This window comes from Pyxicephalus adspersus, chromosome 1, assembly GCF_032062135.1.
Source record: "Pyxicephalus adspersus chromosome 1, UCB_Pads_2.0, whole genome shotgun sequence".
Classification (NCBI taxonomy): domain Eukaryota; kingdom Metazoa; phylum Chordata; class Amphibia; order Anura; family Pyxicephalidae; genus Pyxicephalus; species Pyxicephalus adspersus.
In genome coordinates, this window is record NC_092858.1 from 66,855,889 (window position 1) to 66,875,043 (window position 19,155).

The 19,155-nt window shown below is 37.5% G+C and overlaps 1 protein-coding gene across 2 annotated transcripts in view; it reads left to right on the top strand.

Annotated features, from left to right (window-relative positions):
- Window positions 1-19,155, top strand: part of SLC9A7 (solute carrier family 9 member A7) — a 47,478-nt gene that overhangs the window by 712 nt on the left and 27,611 nt on the right. For both annotated transcript variants that reach the window (XM_072412747.1, XM_072412755.1), the window contains exons 2-3: window positions 12,818-13,017; window positions 16,562-16,639. In XM_072412747.1, the coding sequence (XP_072268848.1) occupies window positions 12,818-13,017; window positions 16,562-16,639 (278 nt within the window). The remainder of the gene's footprint in view (window positions 1-12,817; window positions 13,018-16,561; window positions 16,640-19,155) is intronic.

The following is a 19,155-nucleotide window of genomic DNA, read 5'->3' on the forward strand; positions in this document are numbered from 1 at the left end:
AGAGGAGTGGGCCAACCCATTGAGTTTGGTCAAGAACCTTGGTTTTTAGGAGCTCTAATGCCAATCTAGCTTGGATGGCCTTTGCTAAGATATGTTCCTCATTTATGATCATGACAAAGGTAGAACAGAGCTCATGTGACACAGATGTATCAGCTGATATTCTTCTGACATCTTAGTCCTGACTTAATTGCCTGCTGAATGTAATAATCATAATATAAAATCTTGGCAGGAACAAATTGGCATTAGGTTTTGTTATTTTATCTTATCCCTACGAGCAGATGACTCCACTCGTAAACCTCTTGCACGTCATTCATTTCATTCTACTAACTCGTGCAAACTCTGTACTTCTTTTATAAATCCAAACTGCCTCTTTTCTAATTATAACCACCCTGATGGTTTCTTATCCTGTTTTATTTGGAAGATGATGTCTCTACCTGCTAAAGGAATCTTGTCATTATCTCGGCACTGTATTCGGTGATACAAGACTATCTATGGGTAGTGATTGGGTTATGGGTATAGGAATTTGTGAATCCATTGATAAGTAAAGCCATCAATACAATGTGATCTTCCGCTAAATGCCACGTATGGTGCTATTTGACTATTGTGTCTTAAATATTTATTGCAAGATCTTATTTCAGCAGTGTGGTTTTCCACAGAAATGGTTTGCCTTGAACAACACGCTGTCTGAAATATGAGCTCGTCTGACGCAGATGCTGCAATTGGATGGTATCATCTGCTCTGACCTAGCTTATTCTAACCAAAACTGAGCAAGCTGATGTAAAAAGCTAGGAGCTAAATGCACAATAGATTTCCAATTACCTAGTAGCAGATCTTCTCAGATATTTAAAGTAGTCAAGATAAATACATCAAACAAGATTAACTTTAACCAATGGACCAGAACTGGTGTCTTCAGTCAATGGTTAACTTCTTATGTCTCCTTGAGATGCCATTCATATTGTTTGTCCTGGTAGTATGCCTTCTCCCCTCCCACCAGGCACACCACAAGCGTATCAGAAAATGTTATATATATTTTAGAAAACCTGCTAGGGGCATGTAACACTTGCTTCTGGATTTCTGATTATTAATATTACCTTGTTTTATCTAGCGCCGACATATTAAGCAGCGCTTTACAAAATCCAAAGTCTTGTCATTAGCTGTCCCTCAAATGGGCTCACAATCCAATGACAGTAGTATGGTAGAACGGACCCAATGCAGAGTCTCAATCCTGATCCAAGAACTACACGGCCTCATCAATACAATACTTATTGCATAAGAGCAAAAAACACCCCAACTGATAAAATGTCACCATTTCTCCTTGACCAGTTTTAAACCCCACTAATATGTAATAGGTGTTAGTAAATTATAGTGTATATCCAAGTCATTTTTTAAAACTTTGGATTGGGGACAGACTATCCTTTGTCAAGGCATTTTTGCAGTTTAGGTTACTACTGGGCAGGTTCACCCCTATATTTGTATTGGTGACCATTGTCAATATGAAATGAATTGAAGGGAAAATCCCCATAGATTGTAAGCTCTTTGGGGCAGGGTCCTCTCCTCCTGTGTCATTGTCTGTATTCGTCTGTCATTTGCAACCCCTATTTAATGTACAGTGCTGCATAATATGTTGGCGCTATGTAAATCCTGTTCATTAATAATAATAATAATCATAATAATAATAATAAAAAAAGGAAAAATCCCAAATGTTAAAGTTGTCTCTAGAACAAGAGGTAAGGGAAAATCTTCAATTAGGGACACATGTCTACAACTCCCGTCATTTCAATTCAAGCTTTTGTAACACTACTGGAATTTTTTCTCTTATGTTGTTAGTGTAAATAAGGCTGTAATACATTGTGGTGCAGGAAACAAAGGTTCATTTTGTTTATAAACATATGTCTCTACTGGCATAATAGTCTAAGACAAGGTAAACTGATGACCATATTGTTGGGTAGGATACATGTTAACATTCATTGTGTTAAGGCAGCCTTTTAATGTTTATGTGACTACAAAAAGAAAATGCTTGCTTTGGAGCGCTCATGTGCACCACAGAGAGAGCAGAATGTCTGCTGCTTCTTCTTCACTGTCCAATCACAGGCTGGGGCAGGGACAAGACCTTATTATATTGCTTAACTTCACAAAAGAAAAATCCAGTCCTAGGCTGGCTATGCTGTGTAAATAATAGAGATTAATAGACAGAAATACAAACTCTTTGACTGGTAAAATATTTGTGAATGTATTGCATCAGAGTCTTTAGAATGCAGCCTGGCTGCATTACAAGAAAATATTAAGGCGGGGATCAATTGCTATTTCGCCAAAAAGTGGTTTTGTTAATTTAGATTTGGTCTATAAAATAAAAACTGGCTTATATGTGTAGAATTGAAGAACCTGTATTTTCTATGATAAGGCCCAACTGAACCAGTTGAAAATGAGACAAGACAGGGCAGGCTGTTAATTAAATGCCTCTGCAATTCTATCATTTGACAAGATCTACTTTTTGTTAGTGCATAGTTACATTGTCCATGGGTCATGTATGCCTCCAGGTAATGTTAGCTGTTCCTCCCTACACCTCAGAACTGTGACAGTTACAGGAGATGATTCGTGGTTTGGAGACCTGCTGTGTTCCAAAATAAGCAACTTGATCTACACTTTACTAATACTTTAAAGCAGAACTCCAGACAGATAATAGGACACACAATAATTTTGCTCTGTATTCATCAATACATGTGTTTTGTTAAATAGTGTATGTACCTGACCTGGTATAGCCTTTTTTTACACTTCCCTTTACAACAGACAAGACAGCACAAGTAGCCAGTCAATATCACAAGTAGCAATATTACTTTTACTAACTGTCTGGTAGAGGAACAAGACCTGTAAGTGTTAAAGTATATGTTTTTTTTCTTTCATTTCTTTTCTTTTTAGTTTTGAAATGGGGAAAGGTTAAAACCTTTGCGTTGTTTTTATAATGCTGTTTTTGTACTTCAAATTTTTGCCCCTTGATAAAACAGAAAATGATAAGAAACCCAAAATTTGTCACCAGAAAGGAAGGTACAGCTAAATGTTTCAATTGGGAGGTTTTACCCCTCTGACTGTTTATACAGTTTAACTTCAGTAGGCTAAAATCAGATCTACTGCCCAGGCAAAAAAGTCTGTTCTGTTTACCAGATCAATGGATTTAAAATGACTGGATAGACAACAATACAAATTCCAATATTTTTCAGGTGTTTGACTGAGTCCAAATGAAGTCTGTTATTTAGGCGGAGATGTTGGACAGCTAAACCATCAGTGCAAGGAAGATGACATCTTGGTAATATCAGACAGTACAATCTCTCCTTTAAATCTGTGAACTATATTTAAACTATATGGATATATAGAATAGTCAAGCCTGTGCAGGTATTTGACAGCACTGTTAGGCTCTTTATACCCATGACCATTTTTAAACTCGGACGTTAAAGTGCTGCTAAAGCTTTAGGTCCCCCTGCAGCAGAATAAACTCTTACTACTGTATTCAGTGGTTCCCAACTGGAACTTAATGATATTTTAAATCAATGCTCACAGAAAGTGCTGCAAATGAAAGCAAATCACAGATTTATAATCAGTAAAATTAGATGTATTGTCCCCCAACATCTATTGGATATTCCTTGGGTACCACTGCCTTTGCACAACATAAAGAAAGTGAAGCTAGGCGGTCGGTCACAGTCCACTGAAAATATCTTCATCCTTCCTGTGACAGTGAAATGTCACGGCTCCCTGCATACATGAGCAGCCAGGAGGTTGTTAGAGGAAATGATGAGGACTTAGCTATTCTCTTTTTGCAAAAGAATCAACACTGCATATCGATGACCTTACTTTTTTACACCCTTGCATTGTGTTAATTAATGGTGCCTGCATTAGAGTGCTGGGGTGCCATTTATTGTAAGTAGCACCCTGATGCACATCCATGCATGATCCTGGCTGCACAGCATATGATGTGTCATGTGTTTTTCTATGTTGCAGTCTGCCCTATTTTTGCTTGTTTTAGCCCACTTATTTTCGGTGAACTGTTTATTACAATTCACACTTGCATAGCAGTGCACAACTTTGTATTGTGAATGGGCCCTGTGTCTGCTTTTGCTGTGTAATAATATTAATAATAATATTACACAGCATTTATAAAGCTCCGACATATTACACTGTGTCTTACAATTTCATAGTCATGTTAGTTGTCCTGCAATCTATTGACCTTACCATAGTCATATGTCTTTAAAACTAAGGTCTGAGGTCAATTTTAGGGGGAAGCCATTTAACCTAACTGCATGTTTTTTAGAATGTGGGAGGAAACTGGAGTACTTTGAGGAAACCCACACAAACATGGGGAGAACTTGCAGACTACATGCAGTGTCCTGGCTGAGATTCAAATTTGGGACCTAGCGCTTCAAAGACCAGAGTGCTAACCTCACCTTGCTGTCCATGGTGTATGTATGAGAAATAAATGCTATATAAAGGTGTTACTTGATGTGGAAATAGAAAGGATCACCTATGGGGTTAAGTAAGTTGCTTGTAGCTTTGTAAATGTGTTTTTAATGTACTGCTATTAACACTAATGTGTAAAGTTTAGGCCATAGGCATAGGTTCAGAGGCATTTTATTTACGTCAGAAATGTTTCTCTCCCAGTTTGTAGGAATGCAAAACATCAGGCTGCATTTATCCAAAGCGACTAGCCCAAAAACCAGTTGAACCAGTCATTAAAGTGGCCCAGTTACTAAAACATTGTCCTACAGGTAGTCTTTAGTGATTAATCTTCCCTGTCCTGCAGATCTAAAGCTATTACTAGTATCTGATCACTATGGCTTAGGCTAGGTACACACTTGCAATAATTATCGTTAGAAAACGAACGATTAACGACCGATCAACAATTATTCAGGATAGAATTGAGTTCAAATATGATCCACCAATATTTTACACACACTAGATACGATCGTTTGAACGATGCAGGAAGTGACGTGTACCAGCGAAAGTGTATTGCAGAACCAGCCACGATCACTGAATGACCGTACACACAATAGATAGTGAACAATCGTCGCCCAATTAGATCCCCCGGGACGGTCGTTTGCAGTGAGATTTTTCGTTAATTAGCGTAGTTGGCCAGTCGTGTACTTTTTTTGTTAACAATTATCGGATGATCGGTCGTTAATTGTTCGTTTCCAACAACAATTATTGCACCTGTGTATGTAGCCTTAGTTAAATGGGCTCTGTTTGTTTGACTGATACTTCAGTGTAAGCCACTACTGATAATGTAGGAGCCACTGTAGGGCATATAAAGTAAATGCTCCTACCTTCACCCTACATGCAACAGCCTGTGTGTTAGGCAACGCACGTGCAATAATTGTCGTTGGAAAGGATCTTTTACAACCTGCACTATGCATGAATGAGTGCTGTACATACTACATCGTTCTGCGCTATGGAGAAGAGAGGGGGAGAACGATAGGGCAGTACCCCACAGCACTCTTTCCTACTTCACTTCCATTACCATCGTACGTCGTCCGTGGATCTGCCTGGACGGTCGTTCAGATGATGGACGACGAGCACTGTTCACACGGAAGATTGTCGTCTGATATAAGTCCTGAGCCGATTATCAGACAAGAACCATTGCAAGTGTTTACGTAGCCTTAGTACCCTCCTGTGATTGGATTAGTGGCTGGGTTACTTTAAAATTATTGATTACATTAATAAGGTATGCACAGTGTTCAAGCCGGGTGGAAGCCCCCCTATTGTGACCCAAGCTTCAATGACCAATGGTCAACGAAAAGTGCCAGGTGGTGCGCTCGGCTAAAGGGCTGAGGAGAACACTGATACATATTGATTATGGACTTCTACAAATGTTTTAATGAATTATTTTGAAGTATATTATTGCACTCTTGGTATTGCATATGGTTGTAATGTACAGTACAAATCTGTGGAGATTCATTCTCTCGATTTGTCTTGCTGAGTGGTGCCATCAGGACAGAAATTGATGGAAAATCAATTTTTTTTTTCATTGAAACAGAAGGTAGAGGAAAATCTTTCAAAGGGGGACATCAGTTCCAGTAATAAGACCACTTGCTTAATGGTGCATCTCTAGGACAGGAAGTAAAGGGAAATCTCATTAAAATATGACAGGTGTTCTATTTTTAATTTATAAAAAAAACATATAGCCATTTATGAATGAAGTTTGTAGTGGGAAAATTGTAGACTGCATTAAAAACAATATGAGATGATACACAGGTAATCTATAGTGTTCTAATTTCCATGTGCAGGCTTCTCTACATAATTAGAGATATATTGTATTTTTATTACTACACTATCTTACCTTGTGACCTTTAGCTATATTTTCTCTTTCTTCATTCTGTACATTGATGGACTTGGAAACCCATGTAGCAGGCAGTCATTTGTATATCATCCTTTTCCTGTTGGCTTCTGCATACAATCAGTACATCAGGAGCCTTTAGGGTTTATTGAACCCTATGTGAGCAATACACCCTCTGGGTACAAAGGTACTTTACAGAATGCTGTAGAATACAAAAAGCTAATCCCTTATTTTACATTTTTCTTTGTTGTGGGTATTAACATTTCTGATATTCAAACTCTGGTATTCTAAGAAATATTTGTGTCCTTGTTATAGAATAAGTCCTGGTGTTTGGTATGTGATTGGTAGGACCAGACCACTTTATTTCTGTCAATATATATTAGCAATGAGTATGTTTCCAGCCTGTCTAGCACAGGAGCAGACATATAGTGATTTCCAATCAGGCTGTTTTATGTACCAGGTGAACTCCTCTGGGTATATTTATGAAAGTGTTCTATATAATAACTCTCATCATCCAGCCAGCACTCATCTTTCATTTTCTGGCTGCTCTAAACTAATGGAAGGTTATTGTTGGCTAGTTGGGGTTGGTTACTACACTGTGCATTCTGTTACAGGATTTTCCACTTACTGAATAAGCCCCTTGCAGCATAGTCTTGTAGGTGAAAATAGAGCTGAAAAGGAACAGTCATATCTATTTTCCACAATGCTGGGCATGATGTTATTGTCATTTTGGGTAGATTCCTGTGGAATGCAAAGCAGGCAAAATCTCTTGAAAAGACACTCTTGTGTCTTCCAGGAATAATTCCATAGTATTATTCCTGGAAGGACAGTGCTATTGCAGACAGAAGACAGGTTTGTAATGTATAATTTTTTTCTTTTTGGTTATTTTTCACCTGTTAATAGTAGGTGATTTGGGAATAGAGAGTAGGTCCAGAGAGTGTAAGCAGACCTACTATTGTAACATGATGTTTGCAATAAGCTACGTTTTTCATTCCCCTAATTTTATTGAAGTAAAGGTGAATTTTGTGGTACATAAAAGCTTCAAGTAAACAATACTGTAGTAAATGAAAAGGGGTGCTAAACAAGGATTAAAGGGCAATCAAACCCAGGTATAGCTCATGTTATGGGCACTGCCATCTTTTAACGTCTGCTCTTCCATGTCCTGAACATGATGTGTGGCTGTGCATTCAGTCCCGGCAAAATGCAGAAAGCAAAAAGCATCCCAGCAATCAATGTTAAGCTGCATTTAAGCAACTTTGCAAATTTGACCGTTTCAGGGAATGATCAAGCAGAAGGGACATTGCCTGCCCCTTCCTGCAGTAAAGCCCTGCCTGCAGTCCTGCAGTTCCACTTTAAGAAGGAACTTTGATCCAAAATTAAAACATGCTTTACATACACTTTAACCACCAAAGGCTCTTGTAAGTCCGAATCCAATTACTATGCAATGCAGAAGGCTCATGATGAACAAATTTCTTTACATTGATTGAATGAGCCAATTCGTCCATCTGTCTTTCAAATGCTCCTCCCCCAAACACTGCAGTTCCCAGTGGAGGGGTTTCGGCTGCACAGGAATATTGCCAATCCAGACAGCAGTGTGCAGGACTTGGGGTGGCCAGCCGCTGAATGACCACTTTACAGGTTTTGTGCCAATAGAAAAATCAATGCTTATTTCTGGTTGATCTTGGAACATTGCAGTTTTCATAAAACACATGTGATGAGTTTATTGCTGTTTGTTAAGATTCACCTCTGCAATGTTAGGATTAAATATCTCTGATCTTTGAACTTTGGCAACCTTAGGGGAACTAGGTTTGGCTGTTGAAGGACAGTAACACATAAAAAGCTGTCTCTACTAGTTCGGTACACAGTGGCATGAAACCAATTGTAACCAAAAACCCTAAATATTCATTGATGTGAATAAGATATTTTGTATGAAATTGTTCTGTGCTCTACTATTCACATGGACGGTTGTGTTCCAATGTGGTTACGCAACTGCATTGCAGTTCATCCAGGAATGGCTACAGGCTGTTAGTATATACATTTTCTGCACTTTAGCAAATGACAAAAACACTTTTTGCAGTGCACAGCGCTCTCACATCTGTGTGTTCTGGTGATCTATAGCACAATCTGTATGTGCGTCTGGGTGTAATCAACATATATTGTAATGCTCTGCAACATAAATAAAAAGCATTACCAAGCATGTTATGGTTTGAACAATCTCTTTATATTTTTCAAGCCACTGACCTGGAACAAAAATCAATTAAGTATTTTAGCATCAACCTGACGATCATGCAGTTAGCTCATGAAGCTGCCCCATAATTGTGCATACAAAGATTAAGTATATTACTATACAGTATATGGAATAATACTACTACAGTCATACTGGCCTACTTATTCGCTGACGTGAAACTAGGGGAAGGCAGTTACTCTACTGGAAAATCACCAAGTGGAAACTGACCCCTGGGACGCCAGTGCTGCTTGTTCTCAGTGGTAGCCAATGCATAATTAAATCAATAATTGTAGGTTAGACAAGGTTTAAGAAACTGCTACCGTTTCAGGTCTCAGTCTTTCTAGCTATCATCTTCTATTCGAGCATATTTTTAGCACAATTGCATGGAAAATAAGTGTCATTGCTTGGTGAATTAATCCTTTGGTTTTTGAGAGGGCCTTTCAGATGTTGCTTACGGTAATATTATGCCTTTATTTATAGAAATTTTGTCTCCTGGACCTGAGTAGAAGATCAACTGATACACAAGGGTTTTCTGAACAAGTAGAAATAAATGGAAATCCTTTGTCTACTTGCTTGTTCAAAGGGCAGAACATGTTACACAAACTCCCTATATATTGATGCATATATTTTATATATCATTTCATTGGGTACTAGAAATGTACACTAGAAAATTTTTTTTTAGAAATCCCCAGATGACTAGCATACCCTTTCAGTTCCATGGAATCATGGCACCACTGCATTAGATCTTGAAAAAAATTGAATTACAACATATTTATTATATATATATATATATATATATATATATATATATATATTTATTTATTTATTTATTATATTATTATTTTTTGCAATACGGCCTCTTATATTAACCATTTATTATGTTTTGAGCAGCCATGTTTATAAAATAAATCGTCTATAAAAAAAAAATGTATCTACCAAGTAGCAGGGCATAAGTGTATGTGTTCAATGCTGCATGTTAACGTTCAGTATGTTAATTCATAATTCATTTAAATGTACCGTAATACTGTCCTCACACTTGCAGTGAGCATTGTTGTGTTCCTATGCATTGTGCTTCACTCCAACATATGTCCTTTGGCAAATCAGAATCAATGATCCACATCGCCCCAAGTAAAGTGTGTCGCAAATCATGAGTATGCATGGGCCTAAATGTAGATTCAGGCATTTATCGTGCTGAATTTAATCATTACAACATTTTACTGTATAACTGAAGGTGGAAAGAAATGTTATTAGACTACTTCTGTTACTGTTGACTCAGTTTAGCCTGCAGCTATTTGATTTTATTAATTAATGCAGTACTTATGTGGAGAAGAGAAGTTATTATGTTCTTGTATATGTTTTTGTATGTTCTTTTTTTTTTTTATTTTAATTAGGTCAGTGTAGCCCTCGGTAAGTTTAACTTGGCTCTTTTTCATGTATATTCCTCATTCCTGCAGTTTACTCTGGTACTACTTAGAGTAAGGCACTGCTATATGGTAGTTATGCATAAACAGCTGAGCTACATGGTCACTTTGCAGAGTGAATTTTCACTTACCTTGGCAATCGTGGTATTAACCAACTTCCAAAACCAGGATTTCATGTGATTGGACAATAGACATCATCATAACTTTTGTCTTAATATTATTATTATTAATAAAAATATTATTGTGAAGGCACATCAAGGAAGGGCAATGTCTAGGTATTTCCACAAAAGCTTAAGTGGATTGTTAGCAGCCGTGTAATTGTAAATGCTGCAAGTAGATACAAAACTTATTAATTGTTAATTGTACTTTCTGTGTCTGCTGCTTTTGGCTTTGTGTCACTGAGAGAACTAACTATACAGCAGAATAGGCTTGGTTGGCTACTTCACTATCCACGGGTATTCAAAAGAAGACATTTTGTAGCTTGAGACATTTAAATTGTGTCTAATGCCTGATGGAATGCTGCCAAAATAAGACCCCAAGTCATGGAGTTACTTTTTTACAATGTATCAAAGCCACAGAATAGAAGACATGTCTATGTTCTCCTTTTAGAAACATTGGGGTCTATTAGGTTACATTGAAAAATGTTTGTTTTGGTATACTGGCATTTTAGGTACAAATAGTGTTTGAAGAGAACCTGTCACCACCAAAGTGATTACACATTAATTAATTAAATTTAATATTGTATTTATGTAGTATTGTTGTATTTATGCAGTAGTATTGTATTTATTTAGAAAGTTGCAACACTTTAAAACATTTTCAGAGATAGCATAGATACTTATTATAACTTTATACTCAAAAAATCCTAGGCCTAAAGCCGCGGGAAAGAAAAAGTGAAAACAATAGGCCCAGGGCCCACATGACAGAATGTGAGGGCAAATAGAGGAGGGTGAAAGAAAATAGTTTGACTAAGCAAGGGTCACTTACCTGATTAGTGTGGGGAGGGTGATGATCCTGTCCTGTGCATCTTGTGCTTTAAGCTGCCTACACACGTTAGATTTTTATCACCCGATAATCGGCATCGGCCAGATATCGGGCGAAAATCTGGCGTGTGTACAGTTGGCATCGTCCGAACGACCGTCCTGGCGGTTCCACAGACGATGAACGACAACCGATCCTAATGAAAGGGAAGGGGGAGAGCGCGCAGCAGGGTGCCGCTCCGTCGCTCTCCCCCTCCCCTCTCCATAGAGCAGAACGGCACTGTATGTACAGCACCGTTCATGCATCGTGTAGTCCTTTGTCTTTGGAAAGGATCTTTCACGATCTAAAAGCAGTTGCCAACCGGTGGTCCACGAGAAAATTTTAGTGGTCCGCGGCTCTGGCCGGTGCGCCCCCGAGCGGGGTCAGGAGAAGGATGTGCCTATGGTTCTTTATTGTTCTGGTGTGTTATATTTAGTAAACTATTGCTTATGGGCTTTTTCATGCCAATTATGTAGTTTGCAATCTTACTTACTTGGGGAAGGTAAGAGGGATTAAGAGGTTGGCCAAAAGGCAAGCAGGGTAACAGGGGGTCTCTAAACTACCTTGGTCATGTAATCTTCAACCATTTTGTTTTTTTATTTCAAAGGAAATGTAATGTGTTATTGCAGTTATTTATAAGCAAAACTATATAGTAGACAGGAGGCCTGGGGAACAGAGTTGTATAGCCCAAAAACAAGCCTTGGGTTTTCTATGTGTGATTCTGAGATTTAACATTAGTCTCATTGGTATATCTAGATGTCTGCCTTTAATACCTAGATTGTCTGTTCTTCCAAGACAATATTTTACGTGTATTTTCCCAAAATTTATATTTGGCAACGAATTTGTTTTTTTTTCTGTTTGAAGAGTGTTATCATGGACCTAATATATATTTTTAATAAACCATTCTGTTTCTAAGTACTTGAAGATAATTATCATGTTGTATTTATTTATTTATTTATTTTTAATGTGTATTTTTTTTTTATTAGATCTTGTAATCTAAAATTGCTTATGTCTAAAGCGGCATTTTGTAATTTAGTATTGTTACAATATGAAATGTAGCAAAAATTTTAGGGATTTTCCAGTATTTTGTTTTCTCATGCCACGACAGCATCCTTATTACATTCTGTGTAATTATTGACCAAGCAGAAAGACATATTTATTCATAATTAAAAATGATAAACCTTTAGGCAGTGCCTCTAGGACAGTGATAGACTGGTTCTTTAACATCTGTACAGCCAGATGTTGTGTGCCAGTTTCTTGTGACCTGCTAGCTAACAAAACTAAATAAAACTAAATTGAAAAGATTGTAATGGAGATCAGATTGTGAAATCTATAATGTAAATAGGAAGCTGTGAAAGGGATTCTCCAACGTATTGAATTACCTAGTAGTGAAAAGCCATCACTATTGGTATAGGGGAACTTATCAGATTTTTGTTAGGATTTTTTCTTAAACCAAATATTCAAATATCTTTCATATAGCAGGTTCATAGTATTATTCTAGACTTTTTTTTTATACTTTTACTTGTAGTAACTTTAAATGAGATGGGATCTTGTTTTTAATTGCATATTTCTTTTACCCCTAATTGCAGAAGCATGTTTTATATAGTGTACAGTATGAGCTTTAGGGCAAGCGTTGGCAGGGTTTTGTTCATGACAGAACTGTTTTTCCTCCTTTTTCCTGCAAAATCGTCTTGAAACAGTTCAGAAGGAGGTCACTTGCACTTAATTTTAAATGATCTCAGAGGCCATTCAATCAGATGTCAAAAGCAAGCTGTGTTTTATAAATTATCCGAAAATGAATATGTTGACTTTGAATTTCTATTCTCATTTTAGGACTTATTGTGGGTGTAATATTAAGATATGGCATACCTCCTACCAGCACCTATGACAAAACCATCAGTTGCTCTGAAGAACAAAGGGCCTATACCACACTTCTGGTGAATGTCAGTGGGAAGTTCTATGAATACACTTTGAAGGGGGAAATTATTCCTGAGAAGATCCATAACGTTGAGCAGAATGACATGCTAAGAAAGGTAAGCTATTCTTGGAAATCCTGCCTATCTTAAGGACACATATGAGGGGCCATGTGGTAAATATTGCATTTACCAGTATACATATTAGTCAAGGGTAACACATGGTGACTTTAAATGGAACCTGTACTTAGTGAATGTAAAGGCTGCCATTATTTACCATTACCTTTCTTATTTTCCTGGCAATCACGCTGATCTAATTGCCTCATTACTTTGCGTGACATACCCAAATGTGCAGATTAGAAGTTCCTATTTCACTGGGTCAGTGAGAAAGTGAGAAAGTATCAAGAGACCTGGCATCTAAATTTCCACTAAAAAGCTTAGCAATGCAGCCAGCATGTTTTTCTCAGCATACAAGTCTGTTATTACAATATACTTTTATCAGTTAAGAGACCCACCTGTATCCTTTAGTCTGATTTTTTATGTAAGGACATACCTCTTGTACTCACTGCTGTAGAAAAGTTTACAAGACAAAACAAAGCTCTTATAGGCCAGAGGACAGCAGGTATTTGCTTGCCCCAATAACTAGTATTTTCAATAGTTAGCGCTGATAAGCAATTCATCAATTCATCTTTATAGTTCCCTTCGTTTGCTATTTGCTTTGCATGATTTTTCTCAAAGGGAATGTTATGAGGAAAATCAAGCACGTGCTGGGACATTTAGGCCAAATTGTAGGACGTTTTGAAGCCTTAAACATTTTCCAAGGTGTATCTTGTAACATGGATATTATTTATAAAGAACAGCTGTTTATTTTTTGTAAGCATTTTGGTGGTTGCCTACTTGTGATAATATATGTAGGACATTAGTATTGGCCAGTTTTTATCAGATTTTATTATCCATCAGTGTATTTTTTCCATTTTTAAATAGAATAATTGGTAGGTGGATTTTTAAAGCAAACATGTGGGCTGAATACAAGTTTAAATTACTGCTTTTATTTTAAAAACAGGTTCTTTATTGTACTTGTTACTGGATATCAACTCTCTGCCTTCTTATTACATGACAGGTGATAGGCAGCTTCAATCACTGATAAAGAGACATACCTATGCACCCCAGGCTACTGGGACATTCTGCACTAATCAGAGAGGATGTTTAGGTACCTGGGGCAATGATCTAAGTGATGGATAGAATCTTCTGTTCTATTAAGAACATCTGTGCAGTTTTACAGGGTTTTGGAAACGTGACTGTAGATTGTGGCACCCAACTGCTTGGCAACTTTCATCACTTTCTCCTTTATGGTGATATCAGTACTGTAAGCAAAAATCATAACCTCAGCCTCCTAATCATATAACCCCCATATATACAGTATGTCTTAAACATCAGTTATAGAATAGCTGGAAGTATTCTCTATGTGCCCAGTTCTGTAACAATCTCTATCTTGCCCTTATAGGTGCTTTTATAAAAATAATATGGGCACTAAAGTTCTACTTTCTGGGTCTCTAAAGCTGCGTACACACTTCCAATTTTTATCGTTCAAAATGAACGACGAACGAACGAGGAACGATCGATTGGGCAAAAATCGTTCGTAAAAAAAGTAACCAACGACGCCGACGAACGAGGAAAGTCGTTGGAAATGAACGACCGGACCGGCGGATCGGATTGGACGACGATCGTTGACCATCGTTCGTGTGTACGATCGTTCATTGATCGTCCATGGTCTGAGCATGCGTGATGAACGAACGTTCCTGTGGTGCACGTAACTTCCTGTATCGTTCAAACGATCGCATCTATTGTGTGTACAATATCTACGAACGATCGTGTCGTTATCTGTATGTACAAGATCGGTGCTATACGATCGTTCGCAGATATCGTGCAGGATCGTTCGTCGTTCGTTTACCAACGATAATAATTGGAAGTGTGTACGTAGCTTAAGCCTGTGGATGAAATAGCTGTAGCACACTGATAAGGTCCTGCTTTTGCTCTTATCTCCTAGAAGTGTGTTAAATGCATTGTAAAACACAGCTCTGCTTGGCTGATAGAGCTGGTACTTTAATTCCCAGGCTTATTGCTACCCTACAGTGGTTTACAGGAGACTAAAAAAAAAATTTATTGAAAAAACAATGTGCTAATTAATACATTGCTTGATTAAAAGGTGTTTTTTCCCGGAAGTACAGCTTCAGTAAATTTAGCGTTCAACTCAATAGTCTACTGATCGGACAATGGAGTAGCAGCACACTGGTTAGTTTATCCTTGCCCCATGTCTTCCTGTACAGTAATAGACTGAAAGCACTATGCATTTCTGTACAGCCCGACTGACTGACTTTATATCTAAACTTTCTTCTGCAGCAGCTAGCATATTGCTAAGGAATAGAGGAAAGACCACAATAGATCAGTTTAAGGATTTGCAATTGCTAGATTGAGACTTGGCTTATTGTTCTACATCTGACACTCCACTACATATGACTGTAGTTTTCTGTTTTAATCAGATGTGCTAAATACAGCATAGGATATGATGAATGATGTATTTGTATAATAATTGTCTTTTTATATATTGTTGATAACTACAGAACAAATTAGACATTTGCATAATTTGCTTGCGATTCAGCCTTTTTTGCAGTTTCATTTTTCTCCTAATATGGGATATATTTGGACTGCTTATCACAGATTTTGTTACATCTACTTATAGCCCTATATAAAGATGGATGTTGTATTAGATATACTGAAGCTTCCTAATCAAGGACTGAAAACTATCGAAGGCAGATTCATGCTGCTTGACTACTAAGTGGGGTTGCAGCATGATGTATCAGGCTTTGTACTTTCTGTTTAGATTGACACTAATTGCTTTTATCATCTCTATTGAAACAAATTGCTTGCCTATGACAGTCATTTTCTACTTTGAGTTTATCTATTATTGTCAGAAACATTCTTGGGCTTCAGTGCACTTCTTAGACTTGCTTTAAAGGCCATCACTGAAATGTCCTATTTTGCCCAGAAGGTTTTCAGTACATTGACCTGAAATAGACTTTCACTGAGGATCTAGTATACCTTCAATTGTCTTAGTACTTGGTTATATTGGACAGTCGGTAAACTGGTTAACCTTTTATTTACATGTAAACTTAAAACAATTATTTGATTAGTGAAGTCAGTGTACCCTTTAGGGTTCTGTGCTTATTCAAACCCTAAGAAAGAACCCTAAGCTAAGAAGGCTGTTTGAGGACAGAGTGGGACAACTTCAGTTGTTCTCTGGGCTAAAAGAACACTACTTTCTCTGGAATATTTAACTGCCAAACTACTTCCTAACACTGATGTAATGTAGAAGAATTATGTCAAAGGTAGTAAAAAGGACATACATGCTTGTGTACTTTCTTTATCTTCAGAATGGAGGTAAAATTATTATTAAACAGGATTTATATAGTGCCAACATATTATGCAGCGCTGTACATTAAATAAGGGTTGTAAATGACAGACAAATACAGACAGTGACACAGTAGGAGCATAGGACCCTGCCCCAAAAAGCTTACAAATCTAGGTTATTATAATTAAATAATATGTTAAATATTTAATTTTAATAATCATTATATCCCAATAAAGCTTGTCTCGTTTCTTGCAGGTGACCTTTGACCCAGAAGTCTTCTTCAATATTTTACTACCGCCGATCATTTTTCATGCGGGGTATAGCCTGAAAAAGGTAAGATGAATAGCCCCCCATCACTGTTTCTTTTTAGGAAATGCAATAATAAAGTAATACTATGTAAAAGTTAGTTATGACTAGAAAAAGGGGCGATCAGGTGAATGGAGCTTCGAATGAACAGTTTAGGTTCTTTACAGTACAGCAGTCAAGGAGTTTTAACTGTTTGGCCCTGATTTATTAAAGCTCTCCAAAGCTGGAGAGAATACACTTTCATCAGTGAAGCTGGGTGATACAGAAAACTGGAATGGATTTCCTAAAAGTCATTAGCTATTTGTTAGCAAATGTTTTCAATTTCGGATCAGATCCATTAAAAGTTTGCTGGATCACCCAGCTTCACTGATTAAAGTGTATCCTCTCCAGCCTTAGGGAACTTTAATAAATCAGGGCCTTTGTGTCTACGGGTTGCTAACTAACATTTGATTGTGGTCTTGCATCTTAAATCAGCTGTGTGAGTGGAAAGAGAGAAAAAAAAAATCGTCTTATTAACACTGCAAACTTCCTCTCCCAACTGACTGTAAATAAGGAATATGAAAGTGAACCTGTCAGCAACGATCAAATGTCAAGTGACACCTACTTCTAGCACCTCCATGTTGGTTTGAATCTCCATTACTGTGATCGGTGATGGCAGTGTTCCATATAACTGAAAGCTTACTTGACCCACCTTTTGCAATATGTTAGTGGCCTCATTCTTTGATGGGCAACCTTTCAAACCAGTAGTAGATTTCAAAAGATAAAAGAACTCTCAAACCCAGCATCTGCAGAAGCTGATTGCGGTTCCCTTAACATATTATCCTGGGTTTTTGGGGTAAATGAGTTGTCTATGGGAAGTAAGGGATGAGGTTTGAGTAAGTTAAAGGGGGTTAGGGGTTCAAAAGATCTAATACATTTATGGTGCCCTTGTGGCCCATACTGACTGACCTTTCAGCTGTGATCAGCTTAATTAAAGTGGTAATTAATATTTGCTTTGTAATTTGACATCCCACTCATAAAAGTAGGGATGCATGGAACAGGCACAGTGTTAGTGTATGTTGGTGCAGGGCTGGTAAGGTGTGGGGAAAGCTTAGAAAATCGTGCTTTCATTCTGATCTGATAGTGAACCTTTTTGCTGCCCTGTGTGTGTTTTTATTGTTGGGGAGGGTTGCATTTGAGGTCAGCATCCATTTTACAATTTACAAATAAAGCACAGGAAAAAGATAATCTGAAGATTCCCTACCTCTTGCCTGTTTTCCTGGGTACTGCCTTACTGACCCCAGTGTGAATTAAGTAAATTAAAACCGAATTCAGGCATGCAGACTGGAGTCCTCAAAAAAGGATGTGGAAGTTTGTTATGGGTCTTACGGTAGAATATAAAAGCCCATTTATTCTCGCTGGTACATAATGTTTATGCTGTCATTATAACCAATCATTTATATGTCATTAGTGTGCTCTAGGAGCGTATTATGGCTACTCTATAGCTTATCCAGGTGATGTAGATAAGTGACAGCTGCAATTGTTAGATCACATCAGTACCAGGATACAATTATGTGGGCTAATCCATGTGAGTGTTTTGGTTGTTGACAGCACAGTTGGCGTTTGATACCTGTTGATATGTTTGATACTCATAACAAAAGGTGCAGGTGTCCTGTTCACAAAAGTCTGTTTTGTTTCTGTATCTTGAGTATAATTTGCAAGCTAGTTTCAGTCAATGTGGCCACTAGATGTCACTATTTCCTCCTATTATTATAGCGCATAACTTAATAATGTTTGTCGTTCCTTTGCTATTGATTGAGAAAGATCCTTAGAAGTCTGCTTCTTTTGTGAGAATATTATAAAACCGTCTATTTGTTCCTCTTCTTAGAGAGTTGAAATCAACTTAACTCAAAACATTCTGTCAATAATGTAGTTATGGAAATCTTTTTTCTATTGCGTATCTGTCTGCTACTATCTTGCTGCTGCTTTTGTAATTACACATTGGTGTTATTACAATATCTTCATCAATTGCATAGTCTATTTTGATCAGCATAATCTAAAAGTGTCAAAATGTCAAATGTAAAACTTATTAAGTTTCCAAAGCCATTGTTTCTAACTTACTGACTTCCCGTTGATCACCATAAATCAGTGGATCCCAGGTGGGTTTGCTGGATAACAGAAGTGGGCTACAGACCAGACAAAGGTTAGGTACCCTAAATTGTGAAATTTTGTGCACAGGTTGCATTCTGTTCATGGAAAACTAGTAGTAATAACGATCCTATAGGCTTTCCTTTTTTATTAACATTGGCAACAAGTCCAATTTATGCCAGCCAAGCTGGTGAAATACCAATTAGGTGGCAACTCTGCCAATCACATAGGATGCCTAAGAAGTGTCTGAACCTAAACCGTTCTATGCAGCTCTGCTATCCAACACACCTATCCAATGTACTTTGCTTTATATTGAGACTTCTGACATTAAGGCTTAGACTACATGGACTGTTTCCCCAGCGTTTAACCTGAGGCTTTTAAAGCACATGTTTGACATCCCCATGCCTTGCAGTGGT